The sequence below is a fragment of the Dinoponera quadriceps genome, unplaced genomic scaffold (assembly GCF_001313825.1).
Source record: "Dinoponera quadriceps isolate SergipeBrazil2010 unplaced genomic scaffold, ASM131382v1 scaffold1788, whole genome shotgun sequence".
Lineage (NCBI taxonomy): Eukaryota > Metazoa > Arthropoda > Insecta > Hymenoptera > Formicidae > Dinoponera > Dinoponera quadriceps.
The window spans coordinates 23638-36463 of record NW_014555843.1 but is presented as its reverse complement, the minus strand read 5'-3'; the positions used below and the strand labels follow the sequence as shown (position 1 = coordinate 36463).

General features: G+C 43.6%; 1 protein-coding gene and 1 pseudogene across 1 annotated transcript in view; one reads left to right on the top strand and one right to left on the bottom strand.

Annotated features, from left to right (window-relative positions):
• Window positions 1-10077, bottom strand: part of LOC106745537 — an 18200-nt gene extending 8123 nt beyond the window's left edge. The window contains exon 1 of the mRNA XM_014621229.1: window positions 9622-10077. Coding sequence (XP_014476715.1) covers window positions 9622-9734 — 113 coding nt within the window. The 5' untranslated portion in view covers window positions 9735-10077. The remainder of the gene's footprint in view (window positions 1-9621) is intronic.
• LOC106745538 lies at window positions 1215-1980 on the top strand (annotated as a pseudogene).
• Window positions 10078-12826: the final 2749 nt, after the last annotated feature.

Sequence of the window (12826 nt, the reverse complement as noted above, 5' to 3'; positions counted from 1 at the left end):
CCCCCCCCCCTGACGTGCACCTCGTCGCTCTGTGTGCGTGCGGCGCGCTCGCGTGAATAATAATAGAGGAGCGCGCGCGCGAAGAACAAGCCGCGTCGTCGCACACGGAGAAACGCGTATTCACTCGTACACGCGTAACGGGTCTCTCGTGCGCGAGCGAACGAGCGACACACGTACACAAAGAGGAACACGGTAGGTAGGTAGGTACCGGCTCATTGGTCGCACCGTATAATTAATGGGGACGCAAACCCTGGGTGACGTTTGTATGCAAATGCCCGCATGTACAATCTCTCCCTGATCTCTCGCTCTTCGCCTGCCGCGGCCTATCACCACCGACGCCTCTCTCTCTCTCTCTGTCTATCTGTCCGTGTCTCTCGCTCCACCTCGCTCGTTCGCTCTACAGCGCCTCCTCGCCGCGGGGGACACCCCGTCGTTCGCACTAATACTGCGGGATTCCGTTACACCGCGCGTCCCGACGGCGCGGGTTTCTCGTTGGGACGAAACAGCACCGATCGCCGGACGATGCTTACAAGTGTGGCCTATCGACGTTTCCTTCGCACACCGCGCTTATCGCGACGGAGATGCGAACAAGCTCCTCAAGCGGTGAACGCGCCCGGGATTTGTTTCGTCCGTCGAGCGGCGAACGGAGGCGTCCGGGTGAATCGCCGGATCGCCGACGATACCGGGACACTTGTTCTCCTGGGGAGGGAGGAGGGGGGAGTAAAAAGACAAATTTGTACTTTACATCGGCTCTGTACGTTACCGCACGCACCCTGAGGAAAATGCAGAGTCCCGGCGAGCTGTGAAGGTGATAACTACAGCGAGTTTTGCGTGTAGAAGTAACGCGCACGGTTTGATCAATCGTTTTATTATTACTGCAAGTAAATCTAACTAGTATAGCGCAGCGTAAACCATAGTTGCCGATGACTACAATTATCCTAACCAATTGGGTTTAGTTGGAAGAATTGGGAAATAATTGATTAAGGGGTTAGGCCAGTCTAGGATTTTCAAAAAATCGAAATTTTTTTTTGCTCAAAGTACACTTTAGGGTCCTAAAAACATTATTCAATTGGTAGAATAGTGAAAAAAAATTTTTTCCCTGTCCAATCCGCTGTAGTGTCGAAGCGTTTGGAACGGGCGACGAGCGCATTTTCTACCTGCCGCGGCGGGCTTCCTTTTGTCCCCTTTTTACGACTCTTAGAACTCTGGAGATTCGATTGTCCAGAAGAAAGAGTGTATCGATCACGTCCAGAAACGCATGGGTACGCATCTCCGGAATTTAAAAAAGAAAACAAAGGGCCTCGGCGGAAAAGGTAAACTAACTGGCAAATTGATCGATGAACTGTCAATTTATTATGGTCTAGCGATACGCAGAAATCATGAATCTGTAGAGAAAATGAGGACTGCGATCTACGCAACGCTAGATCACAAATTATCAACAGATGCCAAGCCCAAGCACGATCACTGCCCGAGCGGAGAAAATTTGTGGTGCTCGTGGCAAAGGGCCAAGGCCACTGGAACTTTGGACGAATATACACATAAACCACCTTTACATGAAGAAGTATACAAGGCTATAACTCCAATTTATGAAAAAATAATCAGTGATGATATATTCACTCGTTGCATAGGCGGCTTCACTCAAAACAGTAATGAGAGTTTCAACGCTACAATATGGTCGATGGCCCCGAAAGTGACAGTGGCAAAAATGTACTTGACACAGCTGTATATATTGCTATAGGTACTTATAATGATGGCTTCATAAGTGCCATGAGAGTCATGCAGAACATAGGCATCAAAATTGGGCCGAACTGCTACAATTACTGTCAAAAGACTGATCAAAACCGCATCAAATTATCCGATCGTTCGCTCTCAGATGCTGCAAGAAGGTCTCGAATTGAACAGAAGGCATCCAAAAAGGAAGAAGATGAGTTCCACGTGTCCATAAAAGGTGAAATGTACGGCGCAGGCATCGCAGACTGAAGGTATAACAAAATTTTCAGCACGTAAAATTTTAAACGCGTTTTTCTGGAAACTGCATTTTTCAAATCGGGCGACGATGGTACTCGGAGACTATCGCACGTATTCACTTGAAATTTTAACTGTAGCTTCACAGTAACATTATCTAGTAAACTACGTACGATTCTTTTGTTATCATTGCAACTTTTTTTTTTATAAACAATTTACTGCTCATTTTTTCGATCAAAAATTGAACCTTTTTTTTACAAGTCCGCCATTTTGCGAAAAATTGATGTAAAGCTAAAAACATACGTACTTTACTAGCAAGTCTTATGTAGATTAAATCCCGTTCTTTATTTTGTTTCAGATAGCACGAGTTCCTAGAATCACCGTCGCCCGCAAAGGCCCTCTTGAAAAAAGTGATTCCGAAGATTGGCCCAGTAGCCGCCATTTTGTATCAAAATGTCAATATAAAAATTTTTTTATACACTCAAATACATGTTTAATAAAGCCTGAAAGAGAGAAATTCGATTCCTTTTTCCTTACTCCCAGAATAAATTGTCAAAGTTAGGCCTTTTTTGAGGGCTCTAGACTGGCCTAACCCCTTAAACTACGTGTATTAATTCTACGTGCAATATATTTTTCTCCAAGTGAAACCACATGCACGTATGTACGCACACACACACACACACATACATGCACATATACACATAGGGGGAAAAGATAAAACGAGCTTGTAAAAGCTTAATCGCGGCTACTTCTGCCTGAGACGATATTTTCCACAACGTAGCGAGTGTGATGAAAAAAATGCTGCATTAACACTTCGGATATCGTGAAGGTCACCGGGTGATTGTGATATTACCGCGTCTTGTTAAGGAGGTTGTAAAGTAAGATTGAGTTCAATAATAATTTGATGAAACTCGCGCTACGTATGTGTTGAAATGCTAACTGCTCGCACAATTAGAAAAAGATTAATCATTCGAGAGCTGAGATATTTGCAATTGAAATTGATACTTTTTATACGTATTTCTTAAGACTAGCGTGCTATTTTTAATTTCTGCTTTTAATATCTTCCAAACTAAAATCTAACATCTTCCAAACTAAAAGTACAATGAAAAATTGCTGTGATATTAAGAATCAATATGTAAATATTATATATTAATTTCAGAATTATTAGTCATTTTGTTTGGAAGACATAAGGGTGTCGGGTTTACAATTTATACCGATACTCAAAATACACATACGTATGCACATATTCAAGCACTTATACAAGGTGTCTGGCGATTGTTTTGATGTCCGCGGTGTGCGGGTGGAACGAATTAGACTGAATAGGAAAATCATGCATCATTTTGCAAAAAATCGCAACAGCTAACAAGGAAGATTTTACATAATTTTCCTGTTCAGTTTGATCCGTCCTGCTTGCACACCGCGGATATCGAGATAATCGCTGGACACCCTGTATATTTCTTTCTATTATCCCTATTGGATCAACTGCATAAATATAGCGTTGATAAGAAAAATTAAAAATTTTTTCATATTTGTGAAATTGCCTATATATATTTTATGTATACACTTATTTTAACTTCGTGCCAAAATAACGCTTATTATTAAAATAATAAAATAAATATATAGAAATGTAATTTTGCATGATAAATAGCAAATTTATAAGTAGTTCCCTTGATACGCTGTTGAAAGTGCAACACTAAACTTTATAATCTTCGTAAGTTGCATATAAAATATAATTAACTGCATCTACCAAATGGTTGCCAATAAAGAGCTAATGAAACAAGATAAGAGAGAGAGAGAGAGAGATATTCTGAATTATATTTATTTATTAATTTACTTTTAGTTAATCATCAGTCAGACGCTTGCACGACCAATATAAATCGACGCGGCAGTCAACGTGTTGATTAATTTATCAATTGGATAGGCTTATTGGATTATTAGGGATTATATATAAGATATTTGGGACTCAGGATTCGTGTAATACGGTAAGTTGGTTCCACGTTTGTCCGTAGGAAAGCTAATTCGGTACGTGCGTAACCACACGTTAAATATTTGCCTCCACAAAGTTGAAAATCGTATGTCGCTACAGTAATCACTAGGTTCTCATCAACCTGGTTCAGTCTCTCCTCGATTAAGAATTCAAGAGGCAGACGGATATTGGTTATCACGAGTTCCAACTGGAATAAAATCGAGACCGAAATCACAGACCTCCGCGATCCGTTTCCCCTTGTCTCTTTTTTAAACGCGCGATCCAAGGCGCTTCGCACATGGTGATGGAGTAACCAAGCGCAAGATTTTCCGCTCGCAATCGAGAGATCTCGTACGTGGAGACGAGCTGCCAAAATCCACGAGCCTAGCCGAGAGGAAGAGAGGCGGGGACGCGCTTGCCCATCTCTGAATTTTGGCAAGGAGAAACAGTTAAATTGCAACAATCATGAAAGTAAAGAAATGTAACTGATATGTTGCAATCTGAATTTTACAAAGAGAGGTACATGTTCTGTAGTTGAAAACTGATTCGAAGTCTTAGCAATGCTTCGTGAAAATGAATGACAGTGACAGTTTCTCAATTTCAAACGTTCCTTCGCCCAACCGTGCGCAATAAACACCATTGAAAAGTCTTTCAGTAAATTATGAAAAGTAAAAACCTGGTTGCACTTGGTCAACGGTCTAAAATGTGTAAGGAAAGCCTCAGCTGAAATAACACACTTGAATTTGCTGTGTAGCCATTCCGCTCGCCGGATTTCACGGTTACCGATTTTTCCTATGAAATTATTTAAAATCACGAATTTATGGCGAAACCACGAGACACCGATGACCTGAAGGGTCGAATTGAAAAAGAAATGGCCGCGATATTTAAATCTATCGTGAAAAAAAGTGTCCGAAAACTTCGTCGATCGACTTCGCGAATGTGTCGCTGTTGATGGGCGCCATTTAAAGAATGTTGTATTTAGCCAGTAATTTCGTTCAATAAATTTTTATTTGAACTAAATTATGTATCTCTATTTTAGTCGGCGTAATTAAAAAAAGAAAACTGTCCATTTTGGAACACCCTGTACATACTAAGTTTGCTACAAAAAGTCCGTGTTGGAAACTGATGACACAAGTTATAATAGGTAAAGTAAGATGTCAGGCCTAAAATGACCTGATCGGTAAAATTTCACAAAACAATTAGGACAATATACCGAAGGTCCTAATGCGTACTTAATCATAGCGACTTTACGAAGGTCTTCCTTGCTCAATTTTGATCAGTATATGATTAGGTTTGCCACGGTAAAGATTACCTTGTAATCGCTTAATCAAGACCTCGATATATTAGGGGGACCGGAAAGTAATGTCGCTTTCTTAAGTTAAATTCACACGACTACATTTTTAACAAGTTTTTATTTCTAATCAACAATATATTCACCTTCGTTATCAACAACCTTTTGCCATCTAGTATACAAATTTTCAGTGCCGGAGCGGTAAAAATCAATCAAATCAAATATCGACATGCGCAGAAACGACATTACTTTCCGGTCCCCCTAATATTTGCTGCTGAATTGCATTGATATTTAGCAAATGGCGAAAAAATGATGAGATACGATTTGGACGAATTAGGCAACTCCCGGCTGTCACGAAACACATCTCGGATCGCGTCGACCGCGTTGCCGGTACGCGCGCGAACGATCGATCGGTAACTCGCGCTCCCCCGGCGGCGCGTTTAATCGTGGAGTTAATTCGCGTAACTATTGCGACACTGGGTTGCCGCAGTCAGGTGGCAGCAACAGCAACATCGGCTGCACTAGACCTTGCAGCGCGTCGGCGATTCAACAACGGCTGAACGGAGCACGTATGCAGTCTATCTCGTTAGAGGTACGAAACGCGTTTAACCCCTTGGCCGCGCGCGTCGGCTGTAAACCTCATTGTTCTTGAATTAGTAACGGCCGTAGTCATTCAGCGCTCTCGCTATGTGCGGCCGGGTAGAAAAATAATAATCAGTCGCCGCTCGCTCGCACCGCTTATCGCGCGCGTAGACCGCGCCGGCGACGATCGAGTTATGTATTCGGGACGACTATAAGCGACTATAGGCGCTATCGCCGATATGTATCGCGAGTGTATTAACCTACGGCGGGATAATCGATCTAATAATCGACCGGGGCTATGAATGGCGAGTTTCTCTTTCCGCGCGCGGAAAATTCTCCTAACCCTGACATGTCGGGTCACACACGAAGCTTACGCAATTTTCTCCCACGCGGAGAAAGAATAGGAAGTAAACCAGGGACTGACCGCCGTCGTCATTGTTACCGCGGGTTAGGTGAAATTGATCAGCTGCTCGAAGACCGAGACGCTACGGCGAGCTACGCAGTTGTAGCCTTGCGGCAAATGCGTTTTACTTTCAATAGCTAATGCCGTTGCTGTTACAACTGAATTTATTAGCTGCGATAACAACGACATTAGCTGTCCCTGTTTCAGCTACCGTGGCTAACTCTTGCCTCCTGCGCACCCGCTTACGGCCTCTCACACGTTTCGCGCAAGACGCGTATAACCCTGTTTCTCTATTATTTACGAGGGGTCCTCGCGAAAATGCAGATTTTAATGAAACTTGACGTGAATATAGGTTGGGTAAATAAATGAATTTGGAGATTTTCAGTTGGAGTTGTGAAACGTTTTGAAGGGATGAAACCATCTTTATATGTAAGACAAAGAGATTTTCACTGGTTTCAATATATCTCGTGAACTGAATAAAATATCAAAAAATGTTTTATATACAAGTTTTATAGAAACAAAAATATCTATTTACAAAAATATCTATTATAGAAACAAAAATATCTATTTACGCTATTCATTTTTCGGAAAGAAAAATTATTTTTGAAAACTCATCTTTTGTATTCTCTGTATTCCTATTGAATAGATAATATTATTAGAAAGGTAGTGGTTAATACAATACGAAAAAGTTTGATAAATCTGTGCTGAATGTTGCCAAATATGATTTATAATGTAGTATTTTGAAATTCAAAATGGGACTTGGTACGGTGATATCTGTTTTCCTTCGTGACAAATCGATCGGAGGAAGAGTACCGGAGCGAGATGTCAGAATCCCCAGTTTTTAAATTATTCAAATACTAATTATTCAAAATTAATCACGCTCGACTACGCCGCAAGATGACAGAGAAAGAATCATTTTCGCGTGGTTTCTTATTTTCACATATAAATCTTTTCACCGGTATTTTCGCGATTTCTTAACGATGCGCAGGAATAAACCATGAATAAAGTTTATCTTACAGAGGAATATGGTAAATATGTCAATGGTGGTTTCAGTTCTCAAAGTGCAAATAATAACGCGAGACGGAAAGATAATCAAGTAAGGCGGAATAAGTCGATATGTGTTCCTCGCGGTTTGAAAAATTCTCCACCGACTTCTGCCGCAAAATTCCCTCGCCGTGTGCGTTTTCATGCGCTCGGCGAGAAAGACATACCTGTTAACACAAACGGGAGAGAATGGAGAATGATCAGATAAACGGACGGACGTCGCGTATCCTTGCGTTCGATTCGTCGCGCTGACGCGCTCCCGCGCCGCCGGCTACCGTTACTTACAATTAAATCGAGCATCCGCACGCGCGCGGATCGTTCGTTTGACGATCGCAATCGCACGCGCCATAAATATCCAGGTTACGACTGGTTTCCCCCGGTCCGACGGCGCGACACGGCGCGGCGATATCTCTCCGTGTAACCGGCGCGTCGATTCGCGCGAGCGCGCCTCGCGGAGCGAACGAGCGTGCCGTGAATCCGCGCGGCGAGAGAGCGACGTAATAACTCGCAATAAATATCAGACGCGTCGAGAGCGCGCGGGCGACGACGCCGCGCGCATTGGCGCCGACTTCTCACACGCGCTAATCGCGGCCCACACACGTGCGGATTAGTCCTCCATCCGCGGGTTTGAGTCGTAACGTGCTAAGGCTCTTGTTTTATTTCATCGAATTAATCAGTCTTTAGTTTTCATTTTAGGTTGTAATTTTCGCATTTATTCTATTCGCGATTATACTGGGCGAATTTGTTCCGAAGTTGCAGCAAGCTACTGCCCGGATCGGAATTCACGCGATTTTCAGCCTCGCAAGGGGAAATCTCTACGTTTAGAAATATATAGGGATATATAGGGGAAGCCAGGTGAATACGTGTAGAAAATGCGTGAGTGAAAGATAAACAGATTATTGAGATAATAAATTCTCCTAATTCCTAATTCTATTCTACATGTAATAATCGTTTTATGGGTGGAAATAAATTTATCAACCTAAAATATTTTAAACCTCTTATTTGATAAAAACTGAAAATAGAAAGTTATTCGCCCGTCGGGTAAAGTGAACATGGCACGCGGACAAAGAATTGGGATGTAAAAATTGCAATTAATCAGCAAATTCATCACAAAAGTAGCTAGCAAATCGTAAATACAATGTGCAAAACTCGTTAGCCTGCTGCTCATTGCAACACCGATCGTGTATTGAATCTTTAGGTCTTTAGGCTCAGTGTATTCTTCACTACAGATTATACATAAGTATCTTTTATTTTCCTGATTCCTAGTCCCCTTCTTTGGTTTCTTAGGAATTCTTTTCCTTCTATCAGCGTTACTTAAAAATAGAATCGTTTCAAGAGGTATCTCGAACGTCCAATGCGCTTGGATAAACATCGCAAATGTTTTTAGTCGCAGCAGTTGCGGTATTACCCTTGCGAAACTCAAAAAGCATACAATGCCGGATATGCTCTTTTGGTATTTGGCTGGCCATTTCACCCCAAATTGCAAAAAAAAAGTCTAATACTTAATTATTCAGAATACTTAATTATTCCTAACCTCAAAATCTCTTTGACACGCCTTCCAAGTACGTAATGAGCTACCAAATGACAATCAAATATCGACATGCGCAGAAACGACATTACTTTCCGGTCCCCCTAATACATTCGTTTGTTGTCACCGAAATTGGAAAAATCAGTAATTTCCAACGTCTGAAATTATGCTCAATGACCCGGGTAATTCCTCGGATACGATGTCCTGTGTGCCATTCCCTAAAGGCTAGGATAGTCGTATGATTTTCAGTATATAACGCATGAGGTGGAAAATCGCAGAAACAACTCTAGTTATACACTGAGAAACCCATTTAGTTGAATCAACTGAACTCTTGTTTGACTATAGGCAAACAAATTTTTTGATTATGAGAACCGAGGTTTAGTTCTCTGAACCAAAGGTTTGGTTCTTTGCAACCTCTGAAACTTCAAAGAACTAAACCTTCGATTTAGACAACCAAACTTTATTATTACAACCGAAAAATTTGTTTGCTCATAGTCGAATCAGAATTTAGTTGATTCGACTGAATGGGTTCTCAGTGTGATGACTCCAATCATAACAGCTTCAACTTGACGTGTGAACACGTGTAAGGCTAAAGAAAATCGCTCAGTAATAAAAAGCTTCAATCTAGGGAATAATAAAAACAGCACACATGCCGCTAGTTACATCCGAGCGGTCGAAATTGCGAACGCTAATCGGAAGAGCGTCGAACTCAAAGTTCAGGCCCGCATTCTGAACTCTTCCTTACTGATGAAAATGTGTTAAAGGCGTTTCTTAGCCAATCGGGTGGTTTACAAGTTACTTTCGAAGCACTTATCGCTAAAGGGAAGTTCAAAAATACGGACCTTAATACGGAAAATGGACTGTCCGAAATAATGGGAGAAAATTTGCCCCCGAAGTGTCTCGGTCGAACATCACTCGAAACGACCTCCGGCGCGTCTCGCTTGGACCGCTTCATCCGCACCTCTGCTGATCAACGGACGGCGGTGCTTCGCGGACACCCGGTAGAAAATTATGAAAATACGCGGAACGATCCGGCGGCGGCGGCGCTGAATATATACGCGGCCGTGTATCGTGGGAGCCGCGGCCGGTAGTGGCACGAGGACCATTAATGATGCATAGCCCGTTGGCGTTAGCCTGGCAGTCATAATGACCCGGTCGACTGGATGGTTGGCTGCTGGCTGGTTGGTTGGTCGGTCGGTCGGTCGGTCGGTTGCCTGGCTGGCTGACTGCCTCGGCGCTCGTGTCGAAACGCGAACGCGTCGTTTCAGCGACTATATACGAGCGAGGCGCGCACTTACACACACACACATAATATATATATATATATATATATGTATACGCGCGTTGGCGGCGAACGATCGTCGGCTCGCGGCAGTAAATGGCGCTCCCGCCCGCGCCTCTTCTGTCATTATCCTTATTTTCGAGCGCCACGCCACCACCCCCTTCTCGCCTCGGCTGCCGCGCTCGCGGCTACCGTCCCTCCTCCCCCCCATCCCGTCGCGGCTTGCTTTACGGCACCGGCGGCGCGCGCGACCTTATACCATCGTCGTGGCTTTTTGCGCGGAAGCCGTCGCCGTTGCTGTCGCCAGAGGCGCGGCGGGAGAGCAACACCGCGCTGCGAAACCGCTGAAATAAATATACCGCGGAAGAGAAGGTGGAAACGCAAGCGAGTGAGCGCGTAAAAGTCTGAGTTTACGAGCTAGCAGATTCGGAGGCGCGCGCGTGGCCGAGGCGCGCGAATATGCGCAGAGGCCGAAGGGGGGAGGGAGGTGGATCGAAGTCGGGGGCGCGATTCTCTTTCCGCTCGTCGATCGTGGGAACGCGCGTCTCTTTCCGAGATTCGTCGGCGTTGGTCGAAGAATACCAACGTCCCCGACACGCAGATATTAACAGCCGATACTTGAAACTCGCCTCACGTGAGAGACTCGATCTGAACAGCAAGTTGGATTTTTTTGCTTGAATTATGTGATAACGGGGGGGTAGCGAAGTAGAGGTAATTTTATGAACTATTTATTTATAGAGATAATGAATGTGTGGAAATAATGAAATGTTACTTGTGCGATATGTGTTAGAAGAGAGAAAAATTCGCACCGTGTATTTATTACAAAGTCATCGAATGTATTTCTTGTGATACTTGGGGAAATCAATTCATGCATAATTCCCCTTATTATTGTCTCAGTATATTAAAATCCTTTACATTAGTTAACATGTATGGGGCATGGAAAACGTATAGAAAAGTACGAGTACGAGTATACACCACACACACACACACATATACACACATCATCCTTTCATTGCACTGAGAAATCAGTTTGGTTGCACCAGTCGGAAATCCAACGCGATTTGGTGGAAGGGAACAAAATTTCTGGAATTTCTAAGAAGCAATCGCAGACACGCGTAGGTTTGTTTCATTTTCCGATTCTACATTTACGATCGCACGTTTGGCGCTTTTCTAAGCGTTACAAATTCCCCGACTCTCCTCTTTTAATTACCACACCTCTCTCTCTCTCTCTCGAATAAAAAGTAAGGGTACCTTAACGTTAAACGTACGTGGGGACTCGGAGAGATCCCGATTTTTTCTCCCGACTGTGAGCCAAGCCGGAATCTCTGACGACACTGGGAATTTAATTTCTCGCAACCGGGCGGAAGGGAGGTATCATCTCGGTGAACTTTCCGCGACCATCGGTGAATCGGGTTATCCTTGCCAGACTGGCGACGAACCTAATAATAATACCGGCGCTCTCGAGCGGCTCCTGTGCGCGCGCTCGTAAACGCAATCGCGTTCACGTAGTGAACCGGGTAAAAGCGTCTACTTAACGCGAACTCATCTCCCGCTCGTGATCGCGATAACGCCCGTACGGATAAGTACACACGCGAGATAAGAGATATCGCGCGAGGCCGCCGGCGAACGCGCGTCGGAACTCTCTCTCTGAACGGGCTGTTTGTGGTCTAACAGCGAAGCCGATAGCGCGATGCCTTTATCGGCGCGAGGGTCGCATCCGTTCGCGCCGGAGCGCGAAAATGATCGGAAAGCCTCTTCTAAGCCTAAACTGTATAAGCTGTCCGCGATATTGCGCGGATTCACGTGTCGTCGCAACGTAGACGAAAGCCAAGCCACCCTTAAACCTGTTCTACAAAACGTCGTATGTCGTTGTCGGATGTCGGAACGCAGTCGATGGTCCAATGAGAACTCGCTTTCGAAAAATAAATCATCTCATCGACTGCGTCCCGGCTCCAACGTGTTGTAGTACAGGCCTTAGGCCTATAGTACACAACGAGCCGATGGCTAATAAGAAAATTTATTTCTCGAAAACGAGTTCTCTCTTCGAACCGTCGGCTGTGTTCCGACGCACGACTGATTGTGTAATAAGCCGTAGGATGTTGCGCACGTGAATTGCCGTAATCGTAGACACGAGACGTAAATTTCGGCTGAAGAACCAATCAGGATATTGTTTCGGTATTCTAGAAGAGAGGATAGAATTGACTGTAAATCTGATCGTAAGTAGAAATAGAATTCGGCTGGTTGAAATTCCAGTCACTCGGTCTGAATCTCCTATTTACGGCTACTTCCATCTTCTTCTGGAGCACACAAGAGCCCCACGAGCGAGAATCTGACCACCTCCGACTTTTTGATAGAAAAAAAAAATAACGTCTGACTCGTCGCTCTAAAATGTCTTTATCTATGAATTACCTTAGAGCGTCCCATATCAAGTTCGGGCACATTTTTCTGAGGATGTACAATACCATTTATACAAAAATGGATGTAGATTAATTTCTTAAAAATTAACTTTTTCATTAGATTTTATTAATATTTACCTCCCACCTCAGAATAATATTTAATTGCAAATAGAGTCCATTTATACGGCGATCCTCAATTCCACCATTTTGTATGAAATAAGAAATTAGAGCAATCAATGAGAAGTCGGGATGGTCAGACTCTTGCTTGAGAGACTCTGGAATATACAAATCTAAAGCATTATCCCGATTTCCTTAGTCTAAATTTACGTCTTATGTTCACGGTTACGGTAATTCCTATGCGAGAGGCTT